At 47.0% G+C, this 16,562-nt stretch overlaps 1 protein-coding gene across 1 annotated transcript in view; it reads left to right on the forward strand.

The window, feature by feature from the left end:
• Positions 1-16,282, forward strand: part of NKAIN4 (sodium/potassium transporting ATPase interacting 4) — a 90,463-nt gene extending 74,181 nt beyond the window's left edge. The window contains exons 5-7 of the mRNA XM_044455421.1: positions 8,226-8,286; positions 14,072-14,156; positions 15,850-16,282. Coding sequence (XP_044311356.1) covers positions 8,226-8,286; positions 14,072-14,156; positions 15,850-15,859 — 156 coding nt within the window. The 3' untranslated portion in view covers positions 15,860-16,282. The remainder of the gene's footprint in view (positions 1-8,225; positions 8,287-14,071; positions 14,157-15,849) is intronic.
• Positions 16,283-16,562: the final 280 nt, after the last annotated feature.

Here is a 16,562-nt window from a genome sequence, read left to right on the forward strand (position 1 = left end):
CATCGCCTCTCAGCCCTCTCCAGCGTGCTGGGTGCCAGCCCTGAAGGTGTTACGGCCCCTTTAAAATGTATTCCTTTAACCAAGCGGAGTGTAAGATCTATGTTATGTGCTACGATGTGGTGGTTCCTTGAGGCTTGCAGGGGAAGCTGGTTGCATCAGCTCATAAAGCAGAGCAAGGCTGGAAGGAATCAGGACCTTGGAGAGCTCCAAGTGAGTTCTGCTGGCTGGAGCAACAGGAAGATGCTGTCACAGCGGGGAGCTAAAGCCAACTGAATCATGATGTAGGCTGATCAGACCTGTAGCATGGACAGTTAAAAGGGCCTTCAGCTGATTTTGTAGCCTGAGACTTTTGCATGACCGGGAAGATGGAGGTTCTGCTGAAGGTGCATCATCTGCACCAAGGCTGTATCCTCTTAGCTGCAAGGGCCCTGGATTATTTATTTATTTCACATATTTATAGGCCACCTATAACTGCCCAAAAGGCCTTCCTAAGGCACTGACTGTCCTACCCCTGAAAAACAGTCTAAGTCTAAGCCTAAGCCTAAGCCTAAGCCTAAGCCGCCGCCACCTCCTCATCCTCATCCTCTTCTGCAAGCAGGGCAGTCAAGGACTGGGGGTCATGACACCTTGCCAATGTTTCTTTTTGTTTTGTATTGTGGAGTTCTATTACAATTCAGTCATTGTTTTAATGAAGGGTGGCATATAAATATTTTCAATAATACAAAAATATAGTGGTTTAAACGCTGTGGCATCTTAAACATTAGTACATTAAGGGAGTAATGTTAAGCTCATGGAAACAGTGACTGAGGGTCTTCTGGGTGTTGCAGGCCTCCTGTCTTCACCTGTGGCAGGCGGCAGGAAGTTCTGTTGCCATCATTCCCCCACCATCGCTGCTGTGATGGCGACAAGGGATGGTAAGGATTGTGTCTTGGACCTTGGACAGATCAGGGGAGGCGCTGGATCTGCCAGATCCTGTGGATTCCATGGCTTCAACATCATCAAACATGTTCTCTTCTCTCACTTTGCATCATTTATCATTAGCCTGATTAAAAGTTCTGGGTAATAAGTCCCACTTATTTTGGTTAGCCCTCTAAAGCGATTGCCCTGGTACATATGCTTGCATTTTCCTTATGCTCAAAACATGGGTATCTTTTCTTTTTGTGAAGCATATCATTCTGCTTCCCCTCTTTGCACACCCTTTTACTGACAAGAACATTGTGACCAGAGTTTGGCTTCATTGCTCTTGGCTTTGCATCATTCATATTTTATGCTGAAGGCAAGATGTAGCGCTGCTTCCAGGAGTACGTACTATCCCTGAGTTGTTGGATTTAATTATAGCTTAGTTCAGACCACATGGAAAAGGCAGTTTGTGCTTTGATAATGTACTCTTCCCCTAAATCCCTCTGCTTTTGAAAGCTCTCCATGCCAGATGAACTCAGAGACTGATGTAACCTCTTTGGGTGAAGGGGGAGAACTGAAACAATTGAATAAACAGTAATTCATTATTGATGGAACCCCCTGTTAGAAAGTCGTACTGGGGATAAGGTCAAAGCGGAATGCAGGTTTTAAACACTAAGCAGGATCTGTTGAAGCAAAGTCAACTGGCAGGCCAGCGTAGGAGGGAGGGATGCAGTCCTGAATCAACAGGCCAACAGAAAACTGCAACCAGAAGCCTACAGCTGAAGAACCTACAGTTCCTGAGAGATGCTCTAAAGGGGGCCAGAAGGGCATTTTGATGTGCCCCTGATGCTACAGGGCAAATCTTGGGCCATGTGGGAGAAAAGCAGAGGATGCCTCCACACATGAGATCACACAGGCGTGTGCCCTTCTCATCTGTACTTCCAGCTTTCAAAGAGGGGAAAAGTCTTTTCTTAGCAGGGTTTCTTAGCTCACACTTCTCATGTTTCCTGCTTAGCACTGCTGTGTTAAATGGATGGTATTTTTAAAAATTGCCACGGTGCTTCCAGACAAATCTTTTATGGTAGCATTGCCCTGTCTCCATGAAAACATTGTAGTCTCCCTGTGTTTTCCCACTACGTTTTCCTTCTTTTTTTCCCCACCAGAAAAACTATACAAAACACAAAGCAAAGCAAAAGATAAGGGAACAAAGATGGAAGAGCTGCACAAAGGCATTTGATTGTTCATGATAGGAGCCTTCCATCTGGAAGGCATCCCAGCCAACATATCCCCAAAAAACTCTTTGCTTCTTTTCCTGGCAAAAAACCCAGGGAACCTTCTAAGAGGGCTCACCAGGTTTGTTCTTAAACAGAGCCAGCGTAAAAACCTACCTGCGCCTTCAGGGGGCTTTAACGAACCTCTTTTCTGCCCTCCAAACCAGACAGGCAATAGGTGTATCACTTCATAACCTTAACTTGAATAATTTGCTGCCTCAAATGTACCGATGGACTGTCAACTTGGAGCGATCCATCTCTCTCTTTAAAAAGATATCCCCTTGCCACAATGAAAATGCTTTATGTGCAAAGGGGAAGGAGGGATGTACTTCTTGGCATTCGAGCTTTACCCACTACTGGCCCTGATCCCAGCATGCATCCAGCTGTAGGCATCTGCCAAGGGGTCCCTGCTGAGCTTCAGCAGGTTGTGCACATGTGCTGTGCACCTCTTGGGTCCCTGCTTGCGTAGCAGTCCTGCTTGCTTAGAGGGTCTGTGCACATCAGGGGAAGATGGGTAGGTGACCATCTGCAGATGCTTGTGCTGGGAAGCGCAGAGAAATCTGCAACAGTATCAAGTGAGAGTCAGGATTTTCATGAATCTGATCTGCAGATTCCAGAGGGATTGGCTATTTCTAAATCATGCACATTCCACAGACTAGTTTTTCCAATCCCCCCCTTTTTTTGGGGGGGGGACTTTCCCACATGCACCTTCCCTCTAACGTGGACCTGTGCTAATCTAAATTAGGGACAAGGTGAATTAGCACATTCAGAATGAAATTCTGATCTTCAAAATCCACCTCTATCCACGAGCAGACAGCAGAAGAAAAGATGCCAGACACAGCTTTAAAGAAACCCATACATCCCTAGTACACACCCAGCACAGGAAGTCTTTACCTCTCCCTTCCCCACCTCACCATTTGAATTTTCCCCATTCCAAAGCCACTTTTGATTTTCTGAAAGCAAAGGGGTTGGGTGTCCTGTTACACACCGTTGCATGTAATCCGTTGTTTGACCTTTCGATGGTTTAGATCAGCCTTCCCCAACCTGATGCTCTCAAAATGTGTTGGACTACAACTCCCATCACCCTGAGCCAATGCAGTCACCATGCTGGCTGGGGATCCTATCTGGAAGACACCAGTTCATGAAGACCACCTTGGGCAAATTCATGGATGTTAAGCGAAATCAAAAATGGAACAGAGTCAACAAGTAGCTGATTCTGGGGCTGAATAATCCTCCCCTTTTCTTTGGAAACATATCAGTGGCCTGCATGGACCAACAACGTGGCACTTCTTGTCGCCTTGAAGGCAAATGACCCATTTAGCAAGCACTTAAGGCAAGTGAGGACTCAGGGAGGGGCCCCAAGCCCTGCTTTTCTTCCTGCCCCATTGCCAAGCACCCATACTGGGTGGACTAGTCGGGAGAAGTCCAATCCTTCATCAGCACCTTTTCAGGAGCAATCGGGTAGCCTTTTAGTTACCCCAGCCCAAGCCAAGGGGATACAGAAGGCTATAAATCATTTGCTTGAATTAATAAATGGAAGGATCTGTTTGCTCGTTACCTTTTCAAGGGCATTGGAAGTTATAACCGTCAGCAGCCAGGTTTCATATTTCTGGGGCACTGATGAATTTTTAATCTTATGTCCATCGCTTAATGTATTTTGGTACTCAGCTTTCCTAAGTGTCATGCAATGGCTAAACAATTCCAGGGCAGGCTATTTTGTTCATCCCACTGACAAAAGGAAGACAACAGAGCTTCCTCTAAACTCTTCGGAGTTAAGAAGGTTCCCGGTGTCTGCATCTGATTTTCATCTCGCGTTTCCATTTAGAGGTCAGGTCACTAACAGCTGGAGGAAGTGGTATCTCAACATGGTACCGCATCAGACAGTACCTACAGGGAAAGAAGGAGTGGTGTAGAATATCCCTTCCCTAGAAACCCACAAAACTGGCAGTGCTTCAAGATAGTTCTATTATGCCATCACCTGGCCTCATTCAGGGAATTTTATGGAGGGTCAGACATTGTCACTTTCAATGTGTCAGCTTCCCGTGGTTTCCCACTGCCTTTTCTGCCTTTTTTCTTACCACAGAAATCTCTTTAGGAGGAAAAAGATGGAAAAGCTGCTCAATGCCATCTAACTGGTAATGTTAGCAGCCCTTCCTCATCTGTCTTCCGAAAGCTGCGCCAGATAGTTTTGCTTCATGTTGGGGTCCAAGAATATAGGGAGTTGTGAGTTGAAGCTGATTTAATCAGGGCATATGGGAGCTTTGTGACTGTAGCTCCTTGTTACTTTTCCTGTGGCCAACAAATGTGGATAGAAGCCCAACTGCGCAACTCGTTTGATGGCGCGTCCTCCTTTCAGCACCATGAACAGCTCCAGGATCACGTACCTCCCTGTGAAAAAACGGGTTTTCACCTGCATCTGCTCAGGGGGCGTGCAAAGGAGTATGGAAGTGTGCGGAGGGCAGGAACAACGACAACATATGAGAAACGGTTTGTGTTTGTGTTTTGCCTTTGCATTTTGGAAACAGTTTCTCCTCATGCTCCGGCATCCAAGTACATTTATATTTTCCTTCTGTCCCACTTGGTGGATGTTGCTATAGTGACCCTTGGAATTGAAAGAAATGTTTTTGCTTTCCTGCCATCTACCTAAGTAGTTTTCTTTTAAGTCTTTCTAAATTGCACACAGCGGTATATTTGCACAACAATAGAAGAGCACATTCACCAGCATTTTCAAAAGCTTTCGTTGCCCATCAGGACATGGCTAGGTCCATTTCAGGCTGTCAGTGAAGAGTATATTGGATGGACTCCACTGGAAGAATGGTGAGGAGTTTATTAAGATTCAGCAGCTAGTGCAGCGAACAGTCAGTCCAGTGTCCAAGAGTTAGGACAGTTTCTTGAAGGCACACAAAGTTCTTATAGCTTTCAGCTTGTTAGGAAAAGCACCCAGGACAATGGCCTTGGAACTGTTTGTCTTACTGGAGCAACCTCTCCTCTCCTCTCCTCTCCTCTCCTCTCCTCTCCTCTCCTCTCCTCTCCTCATGCAAGGCATTTGCAGTTTCCCTGATGGATTTTGCCCAGCTCCAACAAAGCATCATTTACGGCAAGGGGGAAACTTGCGGCATTCTGTTGTTTGACTGTAATGCCTCTCAGCCCTAGGAATTTGCAGCCGCTGCAATAACTGAAGGGCCTTGGGGTGCCCAGTTCAGGGAATTCCTAGCCAAAAAATGCACCCATGCCCAGCTTAAGTAGAAGAGACATTTCTGGATGGCAGGTCTCCATCTCCCTGTAGCCTTTAGGCTGCAAGTGGAAACCTCTCCCTACATCTTGAAACCCTGGCTTTGAAATTACGAGCTGCATTGGCATGGGAGAGAAGCCCAACCATCCACTGAGGGCTGTTCAAAGGCTCCACACTGGTCCACGGAACGCGACACCCTGCTGGCGAAAGGCAAAATCCCATGCTAGCGTGCTTCGCTCCCGCAGATCAGTTGTAACTATATTTTAAGGTTACTGTGGACCCTAATTATTTGTTTTCACTTGTGAACTCCATCTAGTTTGACGATGAATTAGAATCTAACAATTTCTCACACTGCAGGAAGACAGAATGATGCATGAGGAGGCCGAGGCAAGTGAGTCATTCATTTTTAATACAAGAGAAACATATATCACCATGCTGAACAAAAGGCAGGATAATGAGGCTCCCAGGGGGGTGGGGTGGGGTGGGATGGGGGGATTACAGAATGCATTTGGGCTGCAGACTTCTCTGCTGAAAGAAGTTGAGTAATGCTTTTCATTGTTTTGCCAAAAATAACAAATGCTGCTCTACCAAGTGGGGTTCTTCTGAGTTCTTATTAGGAGTTAAACATCTGGAGTAAGCAGACCACTCACTACATTCCCTTGGATATGATGGACACCAGGAACCAAATGCCAGCAATGAAATGGTTGAAAGGCAGTACAAGGACCTGAACAACAGAAATTCTTTTGATTAATAGAAGCTAGTTGCTATGTCCAGGAAGAATCCAGTGTGCTGGCAATATTAACTTCATTCTATAAAACAAGCTTCTAGCCCTCAAGATACTAAACCAAAGGTGTGGAAGCTTAGGTCCAGGAGCAAATCTGCCTTTGCAAAGGGGTCCCTTCCACCTTCTTTTCCCTGACTGCGGATTGTTTCTAGTTTCCTAACATCTCTGTAGTTTTCTCACTGGCAAGAAGACGTTTCAGCTAAAATATGCTGCAGTTTTTGGTTTTCTGAGCCCCACCCCTTTCGCTTGTGCCAAAAGAGTCCCTTTTGTCTCCAGCTCTTCCCACCACTGGAATGTAGCCCTGAGCGTTTTTCCAAAGAGCAAGTTGTTCATCTCCCACGTTGAAAGTACAGGCAATGCTGAGAGAAGTTTCCGAGGTGGATGATGGAGCAGACTTGGCTTCCTCATTGTCCTTCCCCATGAGTAGGAAAACCAGAGGAAATTTAAAAGGGACGTGGCACAGCGCACTGGTCCAGGTCATGCTTGTGCACACAGACCCCATCACCACCCTGGCCAGCGTATTTCCTGCATCAAAGGATTTCCTGCGGCAAGTGGCGGGAAAGCCCCTTCACAGCCTGAAGCCCCAGAAGGTGCTGCCAAAGAGAGTTGACTGTTTTGCGATGGATAGATAGAAAGTGGTCTTGTTATGGCAGACGCCCTGAAAAAGCACTGGGAATGCGAAAGAGACGGGGCAAAGGGAAAAGGCACGTGGAATGTTTGTGTGTTGTAGAAGATTCTAGAATATGCTGTAGGCCAGGATTGGCAGAAGGGAGACCTGGCTGTCCTGGAATACCCCAGGGTGATCTATAGTAGGCTGGCAAGGATTTCTGACTCCTTGTTCAACGAGGGAAGCAACACAATTAGTTTTCCTCTCACCCTAATTATACAGTTGGAATGAAGAAAGCTTGGGGCGCTTAGGAGTGAATCTTTATGTGGAAGGACTGTGAACACCACTCAGATCTTGCATTCAGAGCAAACTGCTGGACCCTACTCACAAGTAGACACATAGAATCATAGAATAGTAGAGGTGGAAGGGGCCAGAGGGCCATCAGGTCCCAACCCCCTGCTCAGTGCGGGACTCTTGAGTTAAACCGTCCCTCTCAGAGGGCTGTCCAGTTGCATCTTGACTGCCTCCAGTGTGGGAGAGCCCACCACCTCCCCAGGTCTTGGGGTCCCTTGCTGTACTGCTCTGACGGTCAGGAAACTTTTCCTCATATTTAACTGGAATCTGACTTTCTGCAACTTGAGCCCATTTGTCCGTGTCCTGGAGGAATCTTCGAAGAGCATTTAAGCAGGACAAGACTCTGCAGTAAGCAGGATCAAATCATTCAGTGGCTTCTCCCCTCTCCTGTTCAGAGAAGAGCTTTTATCACCAATCAGCAGCTGACTGGGGAAAAATATTCTCCCTGCTGCTCTGACAAAGACTCTCTCACTGTATAGCAGGGAAAGCTCTTATCTCCATTCAGCTACTGCCTAGAGATAAGAAGGTTTTGCCTGTGGGGGAGAGGATGTAGTATTGGGAAAGAAGCTGGCAGGCCAGAACGGGAACCCTCTTGGGCCACAGGCTGGAGTTTCCCCATCCTTGGTCTGAGCTGAGCTAGTCTGGTCCATGCCTGGATCACCAGGGAACCGTTGTGTTTGCTGTCATAAATACCACAATGGAAGAAAGGCGGAATATTAACATATTAAGTAATAACATATATTCTAAAATCATTACTTTAAACATTTTCCTTGGTTCTGTATCCCACTTTTCAGCTCCAAGAGTCCCCAAAGTGATGAACAGACTATTAAAATACATGAGATTTTAATACATAACAGCATATAGTAAAACTGTTAGAAGGTTAATCTTGCAAGCTCCCTTGGGTTTCTCGCAAGAGAGGTGGGATATAAATGCCACGGAATAACAATGAGTACATGGGTTAACCAGCAATCACAACAATTTAAGAAAGATCTGCTTGCATAGCACGTCGGTGACTGTCTTTGGAGCAATATGCGCCGGCATCATAACCAGTCTCTTTGCTTTCTTCCCCTTTTCCAGCTGGTCGGCTTCGTCTATGCCTGTTACGTTGTCAGTGTTTTCACAGAAGAAGAAGACAGCTGTAAGTATTCACCCGTGCAAGTCCTGGGCGAGGGCTTCCAGCCAATGTCCCTCTTCTAAGAACATGTCTCATCATGACTGGTTTAGCTCCGAATTTTTGTTGCAGAACACTAACTAAACAGCTTCAAGATCTGTCTCGAAGAACATGGCATGTTATTTATGACATTCCTAACCCATTTTTTCTCCAAGGAGCTCAAGTCCGTCTACATGGTTCTTCCCCCTTTATCCTCGAAACAACTCTGTAAGATAAGTTAGGGTCAGAAAGAGAGGGGGAGAGAGAGACGGAGAGAAAGACGGAGAGACCCGATGTCATGGCTGAGCAGGGGTTTGACCCTTGGTAGTTACAGTCCACCTCTGATTCTACAGCACAATGATTCTTAGGAAGTGGAGTCAGTACCAACACTGGGCTGGACCTGCCTGATATTTAGCCTGTTGCAACCCTTTAGAAACAGAAACAGAGCGAGTCAGAAGGGACCTTCTGGGCCATCTAGTCTGAGCTCCACCACCAGCTGGCTCCGCTCACGACATGCCCACCATGTGGACATCCAGCCTATCCTTGAACACCCTCACTGATGGGGCCTCAACCTCCTCCTGTGGAAGCCCATTCCACACCCTCAGGGTCCTGACTGTCAGGAAGTGCTTCCTGGCATCTGAATGGAACCTTGGCTCCCTGAGTTTTGCTCCCTTGGAGCGCGTCCTGCCTTCCTCTGCAGGGGAGGACAGGTCTCTACCCACCTCCATGTGACACCCCCTCATATACCTGTATGTCGCCAAGAGATCCCCTCTGAGTCTCCTCCAGGCTGAAGAGACCCAGTTCCCTCAGTCTCGCCTCATACGGCATCCCCTGCAAACCGGCCACCAACCTTGTGGCCCTTTCTTCCTTCTTTCACATTCTCTTTTTTCTTTCTTTTCACTTTTGAAAACAAGTGTCCCCAAAATTAAACTTAGTTCAGATCCATACTCCAACTATACCCTGGAGTCTTTGGTTCCAAAGTGTGGCATGCAGATAATGCAAGATGCTGCTAAATGGTGCACCATTTAGAATGAGACCATTTAGGATCAGGTTTATTGTAAATGGAAATGAAAACTAAGAAAATAGCAAAACAATGAGTGATAGTTGTGTTGACTATATGAAGGGTTCCATCCAAAGTTGTTAGATCCCCCTCTTCCTCCTGCATCCTGTTCACCTACCCCCAAATGATCCCCAAAACTTTGGGAACTGACTTGGTGCGGGCAGCACCACCCACCTTGCACCCGAAGTTTTTTCTTCCACTTCTAACAGGTCTGCAGAAAAAGGACATGACAATGAAATTTTGGTTGTGTGCAAATTTGGTTGAATAACCTTCTGGGCACCAAGATTTAAGAAAGATGCAGGAAAATTAGGAAGGGTCCAGAGGAGGACAACAAAAATGGTCCAGGGTTTGGAAACACTGCCCTGTGAGGAGAGACTGAGGGAACTGGGCATGTCCGGCCTTGAGAAGAGAAAACTGAGAGGGGACATGGTACCCCAAAGAGGAAGGTCCAGATTTCTTCTTGTCAATGCCAGACTGTAGGAGACGGAATAATCCATTCAAGTTGCAACAACCCAGATTCAGGCTAGAGATCAAGAAAAGCTTCCTCACTGTCAGAGCAACACAACATGTTTCTTTCCAAAATTTTTCAACGCATTACATGTCCACCACATCTGGTAAAAAGTCCCACACAAGATGCATTTATACATACAAAAATGCAGCATATTCAGTAAAAGTATATTTTTTTCACATGTGGATATAGTTGGAGAAATCTGCATGGAAACACATGCTCGTTTTCATGCTGCCTTTTTTTAAATGTGAAATTTGCAAAATGCAGAAACAGGCCAAAATAAGCTTCTTATCAGGGAGATAAAAAAATTGAACCAACGTGATAGATTTGCTCATCCTGACCTACAATGGAAATGTACTAGGAGAGGTATACATGGAAAGAAGTCAATCGAAACATTCAAACTGGAATTCATATTCGCCAAGATGAGGTCTTCCCAACGGTGCAGATGTCTGTGCTCCTGCAGGAATCCAGACAACCCCCTGTCCCCCTTATGCAGAAAGAACCATAGCGGTTGCCCTGCACAAGCCAAAATGCACCTTGGAGAGGGGCAAAAAGGGAGGAGAGGAGGCTGTCTGGAAGGGGAAGAGAGGAAGAAGCTGAGGCTTCCCCCGATCCTTATCAGCATCCTGGCCTCTCCCCCTCCCTGGCACTTTGCCGAGCCCAGGGGTCGGCAACCTTAAACACTCAAAGAGCCATTTGGACCCGTTTCTCACAGAAAAGAAAACACCAGGAGCCACAAAACCCTTTTGACATCTAAAATGAAGATAACACTGCATATATCATTTTTACCTAAAAAAAACCCAGACTGGTAAACCAGTCCCGTCAGCATTGAAAGCAAATTTATCTGCCCATGCACCATTAAATGTTCTGTTTTCTTCTGAAAATTTCTTTTCTTGGATTTATCCATGGTTGGCCTACTGGGGGTCAAAAAGCTCAATAAATTGCGTGCTGGCGGGTGTCGCACATTGGCCGTTGTGACGCATACTTTGAGCGACAGGGAGCTGCAGCAGAGGGATGAAAGAGCCACATGCGGCTCCGGAGCCGCGGGTTGCTGACCCCTGGTATAGACAGCTGCAAACAGCTGTCCAAACATAATGCAGGCAACCAGGTGTAGCAGTGGTGGAGATTGACCCTGGAGCGCCTTCCTCTAGCGTGTAGGTCTCCGAGTTCAGAGGGACTTGAATTGCACCCCAAGAGCAAGCCTCATGCAGTGGTGCAGAATGCACGTCTTGGGAGACTAACCTTACAACCCCTCTGCTAGAAGCGCTTTGTCTTGACTGAACAGTTTATCGGCTGACTTGAGAAGTCTTGGGATCAGATCAGTAATCTGCACATAAGCAATATATTAAGCTGAAGTGCAGAAAGATAAATACTTATAGCCAGTTCAGTTGCTATAAGTATTTATTTCAAGAGGATTAGCACAGGAATACTGAAACCGGGGACTGCTCATCCTCCAGCAATCGCTCTTCGGAGTGATCCAAAAACTGTGTTTTTCACACAGATTTTATGAATCAAAGTTGCGTTGGACCTAACCTGTAGGTTTACAGCCCCCAAAATGTTTGTCATGGACAACCAGCTCTGTGTCTATTATCTTTCAACCAGCCAGGCAAAGATGGCTGTACTTAAGCAAAAACAGAGCTTCAAAAAAAATAATTTCCCCTTCCTAGCAGCAAAGCCATCCGTTGGCGGGGTGGTGTCCTTTCAGGAGTTCGCTTCCAGCAGAGGTGCTCAAGCTCTTGCGGCCCAAGGGCCAAATTCCTTGTGGGCTACATTGCATTGGTGCCCTAAGGATAGAAGGGGCATGGCCCAAACTGCCGGCACAATTTGGCTTCATGTTTTTCCTGCTGCGAGCTATGCCTAGGAGAGGAATTGCAGCCTTTCAGAATGGAAGCACGCCTGCACAAAATGTCAGGAGCCCGGTGAATGATCAGTCGCTGGCTGAGGGAAAGGGGTGGAGCTAAGGGAAGGGGCGTGGCTATGTAAGGGACCCAGGAGGCCTGGACCTGTTGCCTGGGCCCAAGGTTCTGCACCCCCTCCTGCACCCCCTCTATATTGTTGAAGAAGCCGTTGCTGCATAGGCATTGGCAGTACGGAAATGTCTCCCAGGGCTGTGCTGTCTGAGTCCACACTGGGAGCTGCAGGCCCTTTTCCTGTGGAAATGCCACTGGGTTGTGTCTTTAGTTATCCGCCTTTTCCGGAGCAAACCTACTGGTGGGCAGGAACTGGGAAACCCATTCCAGAGCTTCTGGCATTTCCAAAGCTCTACCAGCTTACCTGGCCTGGCTGGGAGGTGGACGGGAAGCCATCCTGCCCCTTGTTCTCCCCTCTGCTTTTGCCCCAAGCAGGGGGTGGGCTAGGCAGGAATGGATCCGGAGGGCACCAGGGTTGTGGAGGCTGCATTATGCCGACTGGCTTACTCCAGAGCAAGCACTGGAGTCAGCAAGAGAATCAGACTAATGGAGCCAACTCCCTCATTTTCCCCACTTTTAAGAATTTGGCTGTCCTTTGGTTAAAGTGTGGGCTTGTTTGTTTTATCAATGTGGCAACTTCTTAGCAAGGAAAGGGAAACCTGGTCCTAGTCATAAGGATCAGACTGAGTTAGCCAGGGAGGGGTGTGTGTGTGTGTGTGTGTGTCCACGCGTGCAGTAGTTTGGGCGTCAATGTTTGTGCATATCAAAAGAAAATTAAGTGAAATTGAAAGAAAAGATATGTTGTCACCAGGGCAGGAGCGATTTATGTGGAAATCTGGAGCAGTACATTTCAGGCCCCTTCTCCCCACCCTCTGCCAATCTTCCCCCTCCCTTGTGGGATTCCAAGCCCGGAATGCAAACCTCAGTAATTAACACTGACAAAGCATCAATATTTCACACTCTCCGCAGCGAGAGCTTTCTGAGTGATGTGAACCTCTTTGAGCTGCCTCTTAATTTTCACTCCCATTTGTTGGTTTCTTTGATATGGAGGATGAAGTTAGAAGCCAAGAGGCCTGTTGGGCAAGCAGTAACGTGATTCTCACACAGGGTGGGAGACAGACTTTGAGCAGACGAATTTAGTTTCTGTAATGGTCTCCTGCAGGAAAATGGGATCGTCCAGGAAGTTCCTGCTCCAGGTGCCGGCCGGCCAATCAGCTGTGCCCTTTGACATAACACTCCATTTCATTCCCCATCCCTAAGCCAGCCGGCATGCTCCAACTTCGTTCCATCGTCTTAAGGGTGGGCGTTCCCCTTGTTTTTTGCACTGGAAAGGTTGCTTGCCCTTCTGTGCACCCCAGGGGTTCCTGCAAGCAAGCCACTAACTCCGCTTCCCCCAGGTTCTCAGCCGCCTTGTTCCAGCATTATGGGAACAAAATGTGACAGTGCGGAATGTGCCTGATTAGGGCCTTTTCTCGGGATTTTCTCCCTCCCTGGTAGTCAGCATTCCACAGACACGGCCCATCCGCAGTCTCTGCTGAGCTGTTTTCTTATGAGCATAGCATCCCACTGCTGTCCTCTCCACTCAAGTTTTGTGCTTTATTTTGTGCTTCGGCAAAGCGCTGGGGTTCCAGGCACCAGTTGCTCTCTCGCCCCTCAATGTAGGGCTGTTTGAGTTACATCACGCAGACTGCTGAGTTTGCTATCGCTATATATGACGATGCACGGAGAATATGAACTCTGTTTGTGAACGTGCAATGCCAAGAAAGTTATGGATGCACCTTCTAGGGAAACACGGAGGCTATTTCTAGCATAAGGACGTGGATCGGTCTGTGTCTTGCGCATGACGGTTTTACATGCATGCGGCTGTAAGCCCATTCTGTCCTTTTGCTGAATGAGTCTACCACTTTTGAAAACAGAGGTATGCATAAAACAGAAGATGCATAAAAAGAGTGCATTCAAATTGAGCCTAATTCCCTTAAATTTCATTTTAAAGTAACAAATGTTGAGTCTTTATAAGTAATCTGGGAGCAGGAGGGGAAACAAGCCAGAGTAATCCCTGCTATGCCCAGCTTCTGTCCACAAGTTTCCCAAGGGAAGTCAATTTCCAAGAATTTCCGAGTGCTGAGATTTGACAAGATTCTGAGCACCTTCCTTTCTTTTTCCCCCTTTTGGCCCTTTTCACTCCCTTTTGCATTGTCTTCAGCTTTGACTTATGGTTTGCCATTCCGGCCATGCTTTGTTTTATTTTAATTACTCCATTGTTATTGCTTGAGTTTTGGATTCTCTTTCTTTCAGTTGATTTCATTGGTGGATTTGATCCTTTCCCTCTCTACCATGTCAATGAAAAGCCCTCCAACCTTTTGTTCAAGCAGACATACCTGTAAGTATGCCGTAGCCCCATTAGGTGGCCCTCTTGGGTCTTCTGGGCATCTGGTAATCTCAGACTAGGCCCCGGGTCACCAAGGAATTACACTGAGATTCATCTGTTGGAAGCCCCAAATTTACCTTGAAGTTTGCTTTGCAGGAAATCCATAGGACAACTGAGATAGAGGCCAGCTTGGATGTAGGACGGATCTGGACGCTCCCGTGCCTTGCTCTTCTTGTTCTCCTATAAATTATTACCATATTACATTTATATCCTGTCTTTTTCTGCTTCTTGCAAGGAACCTAGTAAGGTCCCCATCATGTCCATTTTATCCTCATGACAACCTGCGAGGTTGTTTAGGTGGAGCTACCCCAAGCTCATCCTCGAACTTCATGGCTGACTGGGGACCAGCTTCCAGATCTCCCGAGTCCCAATTTGTTTTATTTATTAATTTATTAAAACATTTCTATGCCGCCCCATTCGCCGAAGCCTCGGGGCGGCTCACAACATAAAATCTAGTGCTCTGGCCACTACACCGCACTGGCTCTGATTACCTAAAACAGGACCATTGTTTCATACCTCCTTGTAGAACAAGGGTAAGGAACCTTTTGCAGCTTAGAAGGCCAACTTCTGCTGCAGTGTAAAACTCTCCAGCGCTGCATTCCAGGGGTGTTTGGTCCTGAAGACAAAGAGGATGGAACCAAACGCCAAGTGGCTGGTGAAAAATGCCCTCCGGCAACCAACCGGTTGTAGCTTCAAATGCTTCCTGCCACCAACTAAGCCTTGGGAAGGCCCCTTGATCTTCTAAAATGGGGGAAACACTGCACAGGAGCCAGGACCCACTGATGAAAGAATAAAGAATGGTGGCTGAGAAAGGAGCGTGGCCAACGGAGAACCTTGGAGGCCCAGATTTGGCCTCCAGTTCTGAGTTTCCATGTTCTTTCCGTAAGCGATGTGAAAAGTTCCAGTGTGTGGACAAATCTGGGAAATGGTGGTATTTTGGGCAATGCAGAACCAATGAAGTCTGTAGGCTCCAGGATGAGCAGAGGACATACCCACTCCGGGCAATAGTCTGAGCTTTCTGGGAGCTATCCGTGGTGCTGAACTGCATTGCCAGGTAGGCTTGGGACCACAGGTAGTTGCTTTAATGGTGAGGCTGGCATCCGGAACAGACAGCTGTCCCCACGGCTGCGGCACAGGGGCACATGGAAATGCGTGATTTGTGCCACCGGCTCCCCCTTCTACCACTTCAACGACCAGAGCCACACTCAAGCAAAGGCTGCTTTTCACATCCGAAAGAAGTTAGGCGATCCAACATTTGTGCAGTGTCCATACAGTCCTGCAAGCAGGACTGAATTAATAGTCATACAGAATTGGGCATCGTGGCAACCCAGTCTTCTGTTTATTGTTGAAAGTAATCCAACACCTCGACTTCCACCACCCAATGATGGCAGAGGCAGCAACACGTTTGCAAGAACATATTCCGATTTGCTTCGTGTGGGTATTTTTATTAACCACACAGAAATTTAGGGTCTATTGGTAATGTATCCTCTGTGAGTGTGTTCAGAAAGCACCGTTCACCCCTTCTTGGCACAATTAAGAACTTTGCAATGGAGAAAAGTGTTAGGAAAAAAGGCTTCTGATTGCCTTTGACTATGCGTGACCTTGGCTGATTCTTCTAACATCTTTATCCTCTGCCTTTTCACAGGCCTGCGTAAGTGATTGTGAGACCAGATGAGCCGAAGTGATGCACCCAGAATCTGAATGCCAAATATCCCAGCTGGGCCACAGCCCCAGCAGCAAAGAGATGGAAAACGCATTCCACTTAAATGATATACATATGAAGACTGTACTTCAACAGGTGGCCACTCAAGCCAAAAGAACCTTTTCCTAGCCAGCTGCTCATGCCAATGCCTTCTCAATATGCTGGCTTATTAGTGGACTTGTAGGTTTTGCTACCAATGAATGAATGGCAGGATTGTTTCCTTCTTCCCTCCCCACCCACTCAGTCCCACCTGCTCTACTGAGAATCCAGGGGAGAATATTTGGAAATATCCACTTGATTCTGTTAGATTCTCTTTTGTAGAACCCATCCTTGAATGTACCCACTGTGGAGGTTTAATGGCATACACGTTGTTATTAGAAATGGACCAACCCTCCCCTCCCTTCCTGAACTCTGAACCCACCCCAAAGAATATCACCTTGCAATTGCCTGCAATGGACAAGGGACTAGTTGAACTTCCAAGCTCCCCGGTGTCATCACAACCACATTTAGTATGTATTCTTCAAGGCCCTCATTTATCAGTTCTGTTCCCACCTTCAGGTCCACCAGCCAGGCTCCCTGTTACAAATGAATGAAAACTGATAGGAAACTTCCTTGGATGTCGGTTACTGTAGAGTTTTCCTGACTGCCATCTCTCA

The sequence above is a fragment of the Varanus komodoensis genome, unplaced genomic scaffold (genome assembly GCF_004798865.1).
Source record: "Varanus komodoensis strain SLA01 unplaced genomic scaffold, ASM479886v1 scaffold8, whole genome shotgun sequence".
NCBI lineage: Eukaryota > Metazoa > Chordata > Lepidosauria > Squamata > Varanidae > Varanus > Varanus komodoensis.